This window comes from Onychostruthus taczanowskii, unplaced genomic scaffold (assembly GCF_017590055.1).
Source record: "Onychostruthus taczanowskii isolate IOZ18803 unplaced genomic scaffold, ASM1759005v1 scaffold10, whole genome shotgun sequence".
NCBI classification, from domain to species: domain Eukaryota; kingdom Metazoa; phylum Chordata; class Aves; order Passeriformes; family Passeridae; genus Onychostruthus; species Onychostruthus taczanowskii.
The window spans coordinates 17,785,195-17,800,881 of record NW_024496526.1 but is presented as its reverse complement, the minus strand read 5'-3'; the positions used below and the strand labels follow the sequence as shown (position 1 = coordinate 17,800,881).

Here is a 15,687-nt window from a genome sequence, read left to right as displayed (position 1 = left end):
GAAGGAAAAAAAGTTAGTCTTGTGATTTATTCGGAACTGTCTTATTATTGGATCTCAATGATTAAAAAAAAGAGAGAGGGAATGTAAAAATAGGATGTGATTAAGTGGAATCTGAAGAAGGGGGAAATGAAGTAAAAAAAAAATGGAAGAGAAAATAGACTAAGAAACCAGTAGGTAGTTATAGCACACCACCTTATGAGTGACTACTGTTGGCTTGGATCTTTAAAGCAGAAAAAATGAAAGGACATCCAGTCTAAACTAGATCTCTCTGATATTTAATTCTGTATTTGTGAGGCAGGAAATAGTTTTGAAATGCAGCAATTTCCTCCCTAGAAAAGCAACTTACTTTGCAAATATTAAAGTCGATAGTGCTGCATGTCTCTGCCCATAAGCATTTAGCCTGAAGTGGATGATGGCAATTTTGATTGGGGAAATAAATTCTTTCAGGTAAAATGACCTGCAGGAGAGAGAACAGAACCCTACTCTGAAGTACTTGGCCAGTCCAGTAGTAAGGGGTTTTGATATTCATGTTACTCTGCCCCAGCAGAGAAATACTGAATTTTTCAGTTTGTTTACGTGAGCTGTTTGTTACTGCACAAATTGGAGAGGTGAAGTTTCATTACTTACATAAAGCAGTCATGGAGTACAGCCTTGGTGTGCTGCCTAAAGCATTAATAATAAGGTTGAGTGCCATTGTACATCTGTTCTAGGAATTCTTGGGACAGGCATGGGAACTTAGTTTAAATAAGAAATTTTAAGCTCATATTGACTTCTTGCCATATTAAATATAATATACCATTTCTTTTGTTCTTTTTCTTCCACCGTCTTTACTTCATTTTCTTTGTCACTTGCTATATCTTTAAACCAGAAGCTACTGTGAATTGAAACCATATTTTTATATATATAAATATTTTTGTTTTTGAAGCACCTTATTCTTGACAGGCAGCCCTTGGCACTACCTCACCAATGCCACTGTGCCAGCTTAGATTTGTAAACCTGATTTTATGTAATGATTTCATTTATTTAGATTTTTTTTTCTGTTTTTGTGTAGACTTTTTGCCTTTTGGAAATTATTAGACTGGTTTGTCTGGGTGAGAAGAATCATCAAGAGAATAATCCTTCAGTGGCCATGGGACTGTACAGTTGAAATCTCTTGCTTTTCCTGCCATCCTCAGTCCCATTTCCCCATCACATAAATGCCAAAACTTCAAAGATGTTCATCTGATGCTGGGGATAGATTTATTTTAATGATAGTAATTAAAGATGAGTTTATATTGTAATGGTTCTATGTGTTTTCAGAATGTGGGTTTTTTCCATAACAGAGGCTGATGTGGAAAGCCTAGGGACAGACACAGAATTTTAACTGTGATAAAAGACAATAGTAATTTAATTTTTCCTGAGTGGTGCTCTCAGCATTCTGGAACTCTTCCTGTTTCCTGGAAATTTCTCCTTTATAATCTGTGTTCTACAGGCAGGTTATTAGCTGATTGCAAAGTTTGAAAAGTCACTTGGCAGGAACAGGAATCACTGTGCTCCCAAGCAGACTGTTCCAATCCAGCTAACAGCTATTAGCATAATTATACACCAGTGTCTTGGGGTGACAACCAGACACAGACCACATCTAAAACAAGCAGTTAGCATGCAGACATATGGAATCCTTCCTCATGTGTCATATTTTAAATCACATCTCTCTGCTGTTAAGATCTACTGCTCATGTGTCCTGGATTAGGGCAAATCTGGGAGAAAACCTCCAAAGGGGGCCCCCCAGAAAGCAAACCCACACAGCCCCTTTGCCCCACCGGTTCGGGAAGGATTCCTTGGAGAGAAGTGGAAAGAACCTGTTTATTTAACAAGCACAACACCCCCAGCACATAAAATGAACAGTACCAGACGGCAACACTGTCACCAATCTGAAAAGGATGACAAATGCAGAAAGTCTCTCCTGGGAGTGGTGGCTCTGTTGTTGCTCCCTCCGGCGCTGGGGATGGCTGCTGCAGCCACAAGATTCAAACTCTCGGTGTTTCCAGGTCCCAGTCCGGAGCAGGTTTGAATGGCTTCAAAAAGGGAAGGGAAAAACAGTCCAGGGAAAAATCTGGGCCGCTTAGCTGAACTAACAGAAGCAAGAAGCAAAAGCAGAGCGGGAGCAAAGCAGGAGCAAGAGCAAGGCAAAGCAAAGCAGCACAAAGCAAAGCCAAAAGCAAAGCTGCACTGTGTACTGTCTGTCTCTCTGTCCCCAGCCGTGGGGGAGCAGGCTGATAACAAACCAGAACAAACCTTGCGCTCAGAGCCAGTCTGAAGGCACAGAACATAACATCCAGCACCAACAGAACACACGACTGGGGATACAAGTGTCAGAACCTCACCCTGGGACATCATGTCTCTGCAGTATTTTCCCTTCTCTGTCTTGTTTCCAGTGTTGCTTGTTTTCAAATGTCAGAATGACTAAATCGTGGCTACTGATACTGGTTCTATGTCTGGCAACTGAATGGTGAAGTACTATTGCTGCTTTCTTAAACTCAGTGAAAGGTAGGCAATACCTTTTTCAATAATAGCTGGTTTTAGATGCTCTAGGAGCCCAATGGAGACAACAAATATTCTGGGGCAGGTATATAGCCTTTTTTTTTTTTTGGGTTTGGGGGTTTGTTGTTTTTTGGTTTTTTTTTTTTTTTGTTTTGTTTTGGTTTTTTTGTTGTTGTTGTTGTTTTGGGGGTTTTTTGTTTGTTTATAATGCTTTAAATTCCCCCACCCTTGGTTTTACTTTCTGTTTTGTAGTAGTTCAGCACAAAGCTAATAATGTTAGGGAGATCATTTGTGTTAAGTGTCTAGAGCAAGGAGAAGTGAAGGCAGACATGTTTTCAGTGGGGTTTGTATTGATGTAATTGTTCACTAGTGCATATACTATGTATTTGATAAAATCTGGATGATAAGTCTGGCTTCTGTAAAACTTGCCTGTTTCTTGTAGGAAACCTGACAAGTTCAAGTCTTGGTTCTGATCTGGATGCTGGTTGTTTCTCAGACTACAGGAGAAAAAGAAGTCTCCAGGCTGGAAGGTGCTGGAAGGTAAAAGGCAACATCATCAAGCAGAGGAACCTTACTGGCTAATTTTAATTATAGTGGTTTTTTCCTTTTCCCCACAGAAGGACTAAAAAGAAATACCTTTGTCATCACATGTTTTATCCGCCTAAGTGCCCATGTTTAAAAAGTATTACTGGGCAGTGGAATAAGTGAGTGAATTCTAAAGAATTTGGTTGCAACCTTTGGAATTTCATCTTGATGGGGATCAGTTTCTTCTCAGAGTGCGATTGCTTTTTGCCAATGAATAGGCAGGTAGTTAATTTCATAATCTTTCTGACTTTGAGAACTAGCTGAAAATTAGCACATTACATATCCTACTTCTTGTCTTATTCTTTTACCCACGATTTGTATAACGTTGGACAGACCAGAAGGTGATGTTTTATACAGTAGAACAGTATGTGTAATGGTACTTACTGATATCTGGGGTGGCCTGAAGCAGTGAGGAGATACTTACTGGTACCACTGGCCTGCTCTAGGACTAGGGCTGGTCAGTGAACCAGCTGACCCTGACAAGCTGAGCCAGCCCTCTGGGTGTCTGCAGAACTGCTACAGCTGCAGTCTCCCCAGGGGACACCTGCTTTGTTTCACACAGCACTGTGTGACAGTGAGTGTACTGTGGCTGCACACTGAATCTCCAGTGACATGGCTCATACAAACAATTAAGACAACAGCTATCCCTTGTTTTGGAATGTAGTTAAAAAATAGAGTGAAATTGAAAAATAAAATTGAGGAATTAACCACATTAAGACAAGCTCTACAGGGGATGTGAGGACAAGTATCAGAACAGGAATACTTACTGGAGTTTTAAAAGGAGAATATCACAGTTTCTTCAGAGATACCATCACACATACCTGCCCATTCCATTGCTGAACATGTGTTATACTGAGCTTTTGGTTCTCTTTCTATGTTCTTAGTATTTCTTTCTGTTCAAACCATATGAAAACTTAATTCAACTCCTACACATTATTTGAAGACTCAGGGTCTGCTGACACAGAATGAGGGCAGGCAAGTTAATGTGGACAACTGGAATGTTGCTTGTATTCCTTCCAAACACAGCCCAGCACTCATCACAGCAGTGCTCCCTGGGCAGGTGTGCTAGTAAAAGCAGAAATGGAAAGTTCTTTCTCCTGTATTTTGTCTATACAGTGGGTATAAAAGAATGTGACTGGTGTGGCAGCAGCGTAACCAGCAAGGCCAGGACAGCTGCCTGTCCAACCACCCACAGGCCACTTGTGTGCAGGGCACCATCCAGCCATGGGAAGAAACAAGCTCAACCTTCCTTTTGTCTAATTCTGGTTACTCTGAAATAAAATGCTATTATCCAAGACAAATAAATATTACATATTTTGTTTGATGGCATAAAAACCTTAATAAGAGCAAAAAAGAAAACACAGTATTTTTTGAAAATGCATGCATTTTAAACTAGTGAATGCCCTACAAGTTGTATCCATCTCAATACACAATATTTAGAATCTCTAATAAAGTAGTGACGTCTTTGGATAACAGAACTCACGAATATCACTTGATGCTATTGTGAGCAAATGAAATACTTTTTTGCCAATTTCTGCCTTCCAGGCAGATGGCCACTTCCCCCCCTCCATGGCAGCGTTTGGGGAGGTTTCCAAGCACTGAGTTCTTCCCTGGCCTCTGCCTGATGGCCACAAATGAATTCCTGCACTCTGTGATGGGCAGTGACCGACCTTCCAGCGTCTCAGTGACAGCTTTCCTCTTGCGCCTGCTGTTGTTGACAGCTACAGCAATCTACTTGTAGCTACAAAGTGATGTTTGCCTTGTTTTTAAAATAGTTTATTCATGTTTATGTTACCTTTTGTGAGTGTTAGTCTTTGATACAGTAGCTCAAAGGCAGAAGGTATGCTTGAGTACTGTCTTTAGCCGAGATGTATTCTCTTCAATCGATTTACTCTGATAGGAAAACTCATTAGCCTTTTCCCAGTGTTCTCCCATCCTTCTTCAGGATACTGGAAACCCTGGAAACCCAAGGAAAATGCAGTGATGTGCAGCAATAATGGTGGTTACAGACAGGTTAGAGGTAACAGACTGTACAGCACAGGAGAGTTTGTGATTCAGTTACTTAAAATAATCAAACATATTGATTGGAAAGAAATCCAAGCAGACTGTAGTCAGAATGGAGACCATAATTTCTAGGACAGTAAGGTGACCTCAATTTCCTTGAGAGAGCAAGGGGAGGGGTAGAGGAGTGGTGGAAAGAAAACAGGCTAGAGTTCTGAAGTATCTTGGATTGCCAATACCAAAAGTGAAAACACAAGTCTGAGGAATCTTGGCAGGAAGGTGCTGGATTCAGCACTTTGGGCCACCAGCCTGACACATTCAGGACATTTCCACTGGAGAGATCTGGGAAAATGGCCCAAATGTTTTGATATGTTTAACCTGCTTAAGAACATGCATTCAGACTTAATTTTCATGGTATTTGTTTCTGATTATCACACGGAGAAAATAATAAGAAAAAATGAACAGGGAACAGCTTTCCATGGATGAGACTTCCATATTTATTGTTATTCCATGTGCATAGAAAATGGCAGTGAAGTTCCTTATGAAATAGGCAGGGAATGGGAGAGATGTGGATATACTGGACTAGACTTGTGCTTCAAAATTACACTATTCATTTTTTAAAATTTGGGCTCTTTTCCTCTTAGAATTCACAACACTTTCTTGGTTTTGGGTATTTTTTTTTTGTGCATGATGTTTCAAATTCCTTTTCCAATGACACACTGCATTACAAATGGATGGCACTTGAGACCAATGTGGCATTTCCATATTTACACCAACAAGAAATTTACATGACGCAGTAGCATACAATCCTGACATTCAGTAATAGCAATAAAACAAGGGCAGCCATTGGATTTTTTCTGTACAAACTATCAGAACAAGACTTTTATTCACATTAAAAAAATCAGCTTTAATTTGCTCTGACCTACACACTTTCCAAATTCATCATACTCAATTCTCAAACCTTTCATCACATCGCCCACACCCTCACCAGACTACAGGAGCTACAAGTAATGATACCTAACACCTAAGCAGAGCAAAACCATCCCTGCCAGCTTTTTCTCCTGACAATTCCTCACTCAAAAAAAACCCCCAAAAACCCAAAAACAAACAAAAAAGCCCAACCCCAAAAGCAAAACCAAGCCCCCCCGCCCAAAAAAAACCACAACCCATCCTTTTTCCTTCTTTTCTTTCACTTTCATATTTCTTGACCAAAACAACACGGGGCCATTGCAGTCCTTCTCAAGGCAGACAAGAAGCACGCTGGGTTTTTCTCTCTGGTGCTACACCCAGGAGTCAGGAGAGCCTGGGTACTGTTCTGCTCGGTAAGAAGATCGTCTGGTGGAATAAAAGTCTACATAATTGGTGGTTGATTTCAGTCCATACTGTGTTGTGTAATCTGAAGTAGCAGGAAAGTGAACTCGATCGTCAAAGTAAGGGTCCTCGTAGCTGTGTGGGGACTGCAGGTACAACCGATAGGCATCGTAGTTTTTCCTGGTGCTATCTTCTTGGCTGTAGTACAAGTGCTGATGCTGCTGGTAAAACGATATCAAAACAAACTTTCAAAAATATAATTAGCAGAGAAAATGCTTTACCCAAGCGCAGCTCTATCCATGACAGTAATGCAGGTTTCAAACCTTCATGAAATGTACCCAGGGAAATGGAGGAAATGCCCCTGAGTTTGCTGCCTGTCTCCTCCTACACCACTCAAAGGGAGTAACTCCCAAAGTGCACAATTTTAGAGCTCAAGTACAGTAAGTACAGAGCCTGGCCATGCCTACCAAAACCATCCCAAAGCAGCTGAAGCCAGAAAAGGGGTCTCAGGTGCCAGTGTAAGAAGGTGCTGACACGTGTGACTGGCACGGAACCAGCCGGGCTGCAGCGGCCCTGCCAGCTCAGGGCAGGGAGCCAGCCGTGGTGGGAACGGGGCGCGCGCCCGGAGCCCCAGGCTGGCCCCTCCTGCTGAGCCTGGGCAGCAGCGCTGCCCGAACGCGCCTCTGCCTCACCTGCAGCCGCCGGCTCTGTTCTCTCGCTGGGGAGGAGTAGGAACTGATGTAAATCGGTGAAGCTTTGCTAGAGCCTGCCAGAAAAAGGTGTAATGCATAAACTCAGTCTTTATTCATTCAGCCCTAAGTCTATTGGTTTTTATCTTGCCTTTTATGTAGCGCCCACACTATTAAATCTGCAGATTTCAGTACCTGCTAATGATACAGTGTAATATCAGAGTGATGGCAAATGTCCCTCAGCAGCAGTTACAGCAAAGACAGGAGCCTTATGTTACTGCTTCTCATTTTACAGACTGCAAATCTTTAAAGCGAGCAGTTTCCTTCTCTTTAGTCACTGTCATCTATTGTTTTGCTACTTGTGTGACATCGTAAGAAGGAAAAGAGAGATCAGAGAAAATATGAAACCTTGATACAATTTAGAAATATAATAACATAAAACTGCATATTCAAATTTCTAACATCATCATATAATATAATGTACATAATAATACAATTTTCTGTACTAGTATTTTAAATAAAAATAATAATTCAAACTCCCCTCACCTCCCCGTATAGAAAGGGATCTGTGTTTATCTGGTACTGGGCAGTTTTACAGAGAACAGCAGACTGGTGACACCCTGCCCTGTGCCACAGCCAGGGAATACAAAGAACAGAAAGGGAAAGCAGCAGCTGGCAGCAACCAGCCCGCTAATGCGGTTGTCTGCGTGTGACCGAACTCTCCCCACAAGGAATAGTTCCCTGCTCCAGAAGATGCTCGGCTGGTCTCTTACCAGTGTAGATGTCTTTATGTGCAATGACATCGCCCTGGCTGCTGTAATACTGCATAGAAGGGTGCGTCCTGTCGTACTCGGAGCGAGGCTCTCTGATTCCCAGCAACGCCGGGGATGAGGACGTGCTGCCAACTGATGGAAAAGAGAGGTTCTCAAGACTGACAACAAAAGCCTTTTGCACAGCCAGCCTTCCTCACCACTCCCTGCTCCAAGTGCTCACAACCAGGTGCTGGCAAGGACAGAAGAGCCGGAGCTATTCCTGGGTGAACACCCTAGAGCTGCCAGCAAGGTACCAGAGACTGCAAGGGGCAGACACAGGACTTTTGTGACACTCAGGCACCTTGCCATGCCTAGGACATCACCTGTGTGCAGGCAGAAGATGATACTCCGCTAAATGTGATGGTTTATCTAAGTTATACTTGAACACAATACTTAAGTCCAGCCTCCCTGGCCTCAGTGACCCCTGTACACACAGGTGAGTTGGGCATGGTGTGCTCTGGGAGGCCAATGGCCACGGGGGGATCCCAGAAAGGGATCACTGTTCCTCAGTAAGCAGCTGAATCTCAACTGCCGTTGTAAGAAGTTTGTTCTGCTAAATCCTCCCTGGATTTAGCACACATCCCTTGGGCTTTGTTGGCTCAGAAAGACTCCAGCAATGGGAGTAAAATAGTTACAAACAATTTCTATAAATTTTGCTTCAAAATATTAGTTCAGTGATAATCTTCTTCCACTGATGTGTCCGTTACATCATAGCTCAGAATTTTGTGTTATTATGGATAATTTAATTACTGGTGTTTTTCTGGCACATTCATGGCTAAACATGCCATGTTGTTAGAAGTCTGACATGGGTCAATATCATAATGTTGTTTTAATGGTGAAGTGACTGAAACGAGAACAAGTGTTTCAGGCCAAGCGTATCTGCTCCAACAGGCATCTGCTGTGCTCAGCACGATGCTGCACAGCCCCTCTGGGGATGTGGGCCTTTCACCAGCCTCCACTGACTCCCTTGGGCTTGGCTGTGCTCTAGAGCAGAAAGCAGACACTTCCTGTTAGGAATTTTTACTAAACCCTCTTTGAAATACAACATCCTCTGAATATTAAATTAGAGCTGCTTATCTACTTCCTACTTGTCATTCAAAGAACTGGAGTAACACAATTGTTCTGCTGGTGTATCCTGGGAGAGAAAGCGCCGAGACAGAAATTTGACAGTTGGTGTCAGAATATCCTTTTACACTTGGGTAGAATCCAGTCATTCCCTGAGTGTAAGCTGTACTGGCTTCCTTGGTGGGTGAGAGGAACTCTGGCACAAACACCACAACAGGTTTACTTCTTGTAGGAAAACAAATCCCTGGTGGAGTCCTTGTTTTTCAAGTCAGCCATGTCATAAAGGAATGTGTGGGTGTTGTTACTTTTATGTAAAGAAGTAATTAAACAAGAGTGTTGTAGGAACTGGTCACCAATCTTGGCAGTCACAGTAGCTAGGTATTTCTCAGTATTAACAGAGATCTGCTCTAGATAGTCTCTAGAAGAGTAAATTGGGTAAAATAAAATGCCTTACAAAAACAAAATAGAAGGCTTCAGGTATGTTTTGTATCAGCTGTCTTGAAGATCTAAATCTAACACTGAACACATTGAAGGAACAGAGGTGAGAAATAAACAAGGAGGAGTCAGAAAAGTAAGGTTTTGGGTTTGGTTACGCATTCTCATGGAACATGACATGGCTGGGAATGACAATGAGCTCCTCACTGTGGGTGTGTTGCTGTTTGTGCTGCGAGGTCCCCGTGTTCCATGAGGCCACTGCCAATCCCCACACAGCGCAGGAGGAGTGCCTTTGAACGGGGCAATGGTTGGTAACAGCGTCCGGCTCCATTCATTGAGGATTTCACTTTGCAGGAACACTTCAGGGAGCACTCGGAGCACGTGAAGTACTTTGCTTAAACACCAAGGAGCAACAGCCTGAGCTCTGTGTTTTAAATGGAATTAGTACGAAATAGAGAGGTGTTTAAGTTAAAAACATGGACAGCAAGTCCCCTTCCTGACTGACCTGACTGCATGACAGGTGACATCTGCTGATTGGCTGTGGATAGAGAAGGATGGGATTTGAATCTCTCTCGTTCCAGTGTTGATACTGGTGTAATAAAGTGACTTTGATTCCATCCATCCTATGGAGTGGCAAAAAGAAAAACACATCAGAATAAATTGCAAGTTATAAGTAAATGAGGAGTTTTTGTGGCACCATTTTGCAGTGTAAGCTAATTGTACAATTTACCTTTTTGTAAATGCTCCGGAGGTCTCGGTACTGCCACAGCGTGTTCAGTACCTGGGCCGCCGCCTTGACAACCTTCAGTGAGGACCTGAGGAGGTGAAGAATATGTGAAGAATATTCAGTGTTAGAAAGCCACTGCATTCCACTTCAGTGGAACAGTGTTCCTGAGCTTTGTAACAGCCTGAACCTGCCGCTGTGGGGCAAACCAGGCTCGGCACCACCAGCGTGAGCACAGCCAAGCCAGCAGCCTCACCACAGATGGGGCTCCTGCTGCCATCCACCAGCCCCGGGGCCTCCTGCTGCTGCTGACTCACCACACGCTCACAGGTTTCGTTTCCACTAGACAGCCACGGTGCCAGCAGAGAACTTGTCTCATGGCCCCCCTGAGCCCTGATACAGTGGGCAGGACCAGCTCCCCTCAGGCAGCACTTGCTTGGCAGTGCTGTTCGAGGGCATTCCCCTGGCCACGTTGTCCTTCCACTGACCAAAGGGCTGCACTAGGTACATTGCATAGCTGCTGGGATACACCCTGACAGAGGTGCCCACAGAGTCTGACTTGCAAAAGCTCCAAATATTTTACCAATCTTGTAGGTGTTGAAGAGGTGACTGGCTAACTCATTGAATGTGAACAGGTCCCATGACCATGGTTACTGTGAGCAGCTGTACAAGCCTGGGACAGAGAGCACTGCCCAAGACAGCAGTACCAGTGCCTCCTCCCTCCCAGTGAGACTCCAGCTGACAGCTCCTCAGACCCAGACTGCAAGGGCAGATCTTTTTTTCACTCAAAAAAGCATTTCCCACATTCTTAAGCATTTTAAATGGACACAAACAGCTCAGGTTTGATCTTTGCTGCCTACTTGCCTGTCACCTCTTCCCTTTGTTATGTTGACCAGCTTCTCTATGCCACCGGTGTCGGCGAGGGCCTTGGCGTTCTCCATGTTCTTGCTGGTGACCTCGTGCAGGGCACAGCAGATGGCAGCCACCGTCTCGTCCGACAGGATGCTCGGCCCGTTGCCGCCTGGCAGCCGATTGACCAGGTCCCGCATGGCGTATTTACCTGGAAACACACCCACAGAACCAGGGCAAAGCCGCAGGTCACTCCTTCAGAACTGCACGACTCGGCGCAAAACTGCAGCCGAAGGCAGCGACAAGCAGCACAGTACCAAAACCTGCCAAGAATTCACATTTTACAGAGCCAAGGGACACCACATGACAATTTTTGAATTTTTTTTTCCTTTTAGCTTAAAAGTGTAAGAAGCTGAATTTTGCCCTAAAAGAGAAACAATTTTAAACAAGAATTATTTGGAGAAAGAAGAATTGTTCAAGGAAAAATGTCAGGCTACTTATTATGATTGCCAGAGCAATGCACATTGCTGGGCTTCATCTATGGGAGGATTAAAGGAATCCTTACAGCAACTGGAAATGCTTTGTTCTGGATGTTCTGCTCAGCTTGTTTGCTACCTGTCAGCTCTCAGCTCTGTCAGGCTCCAGTTGCTGACTGATGCCAGAGATAAGCTGCACACAAGGGACAGTAACTAAGATAAGGTCAAGGTTTCTTCCTGTTTGGGTTGTACTGTTAATTGAATGATTAATGGATTTTATAGTAGACATGTATTTGCACATAACAGTGAATAATGAAGGAGCTTTGCACAAAGTCATTTGGTATCTATTTGCATAATGTGCCTGAAAGGAAAAAAAGAAACAAAAAGGAATTCTGCAGGCAAAAGGAAACTCACTGGGAAATGATCCCCACAATGGTGTCTGCAGCAATACCCTGCCACGGCAAACCCTTCAGCAAGCTCAGCCACATGCTGCACGTTCCAACATAAACTGTGATTTGCTGGAGACCTCATCTCTCACCTTCCTCAGTGTGACTCTGAGAGCCCATTGTTAAAGATGATTTCTAGCATGGGGTAGTGCAGAACTTGCTTCACATCTGGCAATGTTTTATCCAATGGTCTGTCTCAGAGTGTGTCTGAGGCCAGAAATTCTCTCAGAGGTACAGCTTTGACAGGGAGAGGGAGCAGGTGGAGGACCATTCCTGAGCTGAAAAGCTTTGCCAGGAATGGAAGAAACATCCTAACAAGAGAATTTCACCTGAATCTGACCTGCACAGGGCTGGTGCCATGGAATAGGATTCTCTCTTTACACATTTCTCATGTGTAACACTTGCACTGCAGGAAAACACACTCTGAATGTCCCAGATGAGAAGCTTCAGAAACAGATAACCAGGTTCTGTCCACATGTATTTCTCTTTTTGAGAATAATGATCCTCCTATCTCTATGAACAGTTGCTATATCCTTGACCCCACAATTCTACACACAGAAAATGCTTTTGTAACAAAAATGAGACTTTTTTATATCACATCATTTGTTAACAGGGTTCACAGCAGCCTGAGGCTGAAGCATGTTCAACACTAACGGACTGAGAAAACTCAGGGCAGGAAAGGCAGGAAAGCTGATTGTCATTTTGTTGGGTTTTTTAATGCTAGATAAAACAGGCACAGATGAATGCTCAAAGGGTTAAATATTAGAACTGACAAGACAGTAAATTTTTCTAGCAAGCACCTCTGTTGATGCCTTAGTTCAGCAAAGACACAGATGATGCTCTATATCTGTGTTTTCCTGGAGAAGATGTCTTCCCTCTCTTCCTGTTCAAGACTGTTAAAAAAGCATGGCTGTCATGGCAGCAGAGCTGTTGCATCCCTCAGGAACACAGGGGAGACCTGCACCCCCCAAGCAGGTGAGCACTGAGCTCCAAGGAGGCTGGGCTGTGTTTCCATCCCATTGGCACTGAGGGTTTTCTGTCTGGTTCGGCTGACTCCCACCCATGAAAGGTAGCCAGCAGCAAACTAACGTGGCAATATTGCTCTGGAAAGCTGCTGCTGTCAGGAGGACTCATTTATGTGACACAACTGATGTGACACAGAATCATCAAGCGTGCTGTTCCCATTAGTGGAATCTGTCCATGGATTTCCCATCCAAGGTCTGACAACCCGGTGCTGTTGATAAATATGGGCCACAGGAAAGGGTGTTTTTAGGACAATGTCTTACTCAAACTCTCTCTGCCACTGTAAACCTGAATGAGAGATAATACTGATCATGCAGTACAATCTAAGCTTTTTAGCAGAGAGGAATGCCACAAGACCAGCATAGTAGTCTACAGACTCCAAGTAAAGCCCTATCACCTGGGTTCTTGCAAAGTTCAGTGTATTTCCACAGTTACAAGGAGTTGGATTCTTAAAACTGGATGCTCTTTTCTGGCTCTCCCGAGGCCGGCCTGTACGTACCAATGAGCTCCTTGTTCCGGACGTCTAAGGCCATGTTCCTTAAGGCAGTGGCCACAGATGACACCACTCTGTCATTGTCCATCCTCAGCAGCTCCACAAGGATGGGCAGCCCCTTCTCCTTCCTCACGGCAGCGCGGATGTAGGCTGCGAACTGACACAGAACCGCGGTCACCCACCAATGCTCCGCAGCACTGCCACGGGAACAGCCCTGGGCTGGACTGGGACTCTCAAGCATGTCTGGGCATTTCCAGTAAAAGATGACATGTTGGATGTGTGCTTTTTCTGTGATTATAAAGAGCTGGTTCTTTGCCATTTTTCACTCATTCCTCTTACAAAGAGAGAAAGTATCTGAATAGATGATGATTATTGAAAAGGGAGCAGGGCGGTTGGGTTTTGCTCGTAGTTTTTTTTAATACCAATTTCATAATGGTCAAACTGACAAAGGCTTAGCTGGCTTGCTGCAAGCAAAGGAAGCAATTCATGCTTGCTGTGTTTTTTAATTTCTCCATAACAAATACATGACACAAAATAGTGTTCTCATGTGCTGCTTCTGTAGCACATTATATATGCAATGGCCAGAATGTATGGAAATAAATAATGGAATATGGAAATAAGGTAAATTTATTTGTCCTCGTCTTATTTCAACAGCACCTCCCTACCAGAATTCACAGCTAGAAGAAGCCAGAAAATTGTTTTGTTCTGATAAGATCAAAAGATGAAGCTGGAAGAAGCTTTTTCTGTTTATTTAAAATAAAGGCCAGCTTCCAAATGGCTCTTGTCGCCCCTGCTCTTTGCCAAGGCTTTTCACTGTGGAAACACGACTGCAGCACATGAGCACTAATGCACAGACAACAGGGGAATGCTCAGATGCACAGGAGAAAATGGCATGTCCCCACCAAACACATTCCAGGGTCTTACTAGAAAAAACAGCTGGACTACAAAGAGGAGGAGGAGCGGAATTTCCGTACCTTCCAATTGCCTGCAGAAAGGTTCTGGAGTGATCCTGCAGAGCCCTCCAGAGTGGCTGGGTTGGAGCTCTCTGCCAGGAGTGTCAGGTATGGCTTCACCACCGATGGGTGCCAGAGCATCTCCACCCCTTTAGGAGACTTGGAAAATCCTGGGATAGGGCCAACTCCATCCCACTGAGAAAGGAATGCAGATTTGTAACTGGACAAAACCTCTGTATTTTCATTCAATGTAGGGTTGTTTTTGTCAAGCTGTGTCCTCCCCCACCATGAGCCAAACCCATCTGAGGTATTTGCAGTACATTGAAAATACAAACCTGATCCTCCTGGGAAGTTTTTTTTTTCTTCTTCTTTTTCTTCCCCCAGCAGCTTGGCTCTGAGTCTTTGCTGGGTGACTCTTTTCCCAACAAGTCATCCAGTTCATTGATTCCCAGCAGCCGTGCCTGAGGTACCTCCAGTTCCAAACGATAGGAAAGGTTCCTCAAGGTGCACACACAATTCTCCACTGTCTGAACCAAACCAGAGAGACACCACGTCACCAGCTCTTCCTCACACAGACACGAACCAAATCAAACCAGTTCAGTAGAGGAGAAGAGGCACTGGGAGCACAAGTGCTAAACTCTAATGCTGGGCCTTGGGCTGTGTTGTGGCTGCTTCTCTGGGAAAATGCAATCTCTCTCAAATCTGACAGTATTTATAAGAGTGGTCTCTGCTATAGTGGCTTATTCTTTAACAGTTTGAAAATGAAAAGCATAAGAGCTTATTACTGTTTCATTAAGAAACATAGAGCAGCCCTGCTGAAAACAAGAGGTGACCCTGTGCACACAGCTGAGTTTGGCTGTGCCTCAGTAACCTGGGTCTGGCAGTGATGCCAGTTGAGCTGAGGACATCACCATGCTCAGCTGAGCTGTACAAAGTCCCAGGACCAGACACACAGTTCAGCACTAAAGTATCTGCAGATGAGACATGCACACACCTTGCTATCATAATCTGAGGTGTTCACACAGGTGTGGATCACATAGAGCAGCGAATCGACCAGTCCTTCGCAGGACCTCATCTGCTTTCGCGCCTCTTCCCCAGCGGAGCTCAGGTTCCTGAAAGTTGGAATGACAAAGGAACACGGTGTGTGTAAGGACTTACAGATAATCACTTATTAGACAGTCTGCAGAAGGTTTTCATGCAGCTGATTAGTAACTGGTTAGCAACTCTTAGTGACTAACTCAGTAATTTTCATATTTTTCTATTAGGAAAAAAAGGACAGTTGGAAAAGCTGTCTACATCATGTAA

The 15,687-nt window shown here is 43.9% G+C and overlaps 1 protein-coding gene across 9 annotated transcripts in view; it reads right to left on the bottom strand.

Annotated features, from left to right (window-relative positions):
- Positions 1-5,579: 5,579 nt before the first annotated feature.
- Positions 5,580-15,687, bottom strand: part of PKP4 (plakophilin 4) — a 48,590-nt gene continuing 38,482 nt past the window's right edge. For 7 of the 9 annotated variants that reach the window (XM_041405769.1, XM_041405800.1, XM_041405810.1 and 4 more), the window contains 10 exons: positions 15,377-15,494; positions 14,718-14,909; positions 14,404-14,577; positions 13,436-13,586; positions 11,007-11,202; positions 10,149-10,233; positions 9,924-10,041; positions 7,880-8,011; positions 7,110-7,183; positions 5,580-6,638 (listed from right to left, as the gene is read on the bottom strand). In XM_041405769.1, coding sequence (XP_041261703.1) covers positions 6,387-6,638; positions 7,110-7,183; positions 7,880-8,011; positions 9,924-10,041; positions 10,149-10,233; positions 11,007-11,202; positions 13,436-13,586; positions 14,404-14,577; positions 14,718-14,909; positions 15,377-15,494 — 1,492 coding nt within the window. In that variant the 3' untranslated portion in view covers positions 5,580-6,386. The remainder of the gene's footprint in view (positions 6,639-7,109; positions 7,184-7,879; positions 8,012-9,923; positions 10,042-10,148; positions 10,234-11,006; positions 11,203-13,435; positions 13,587-14,403; positions 14,578-14,717; positions 14,910-15,376; positions 15,495-15,687) is intronic. The other 2 variants (XM_041405789.1, XM_041405846.1) reach the window with 1 other exon arrangement.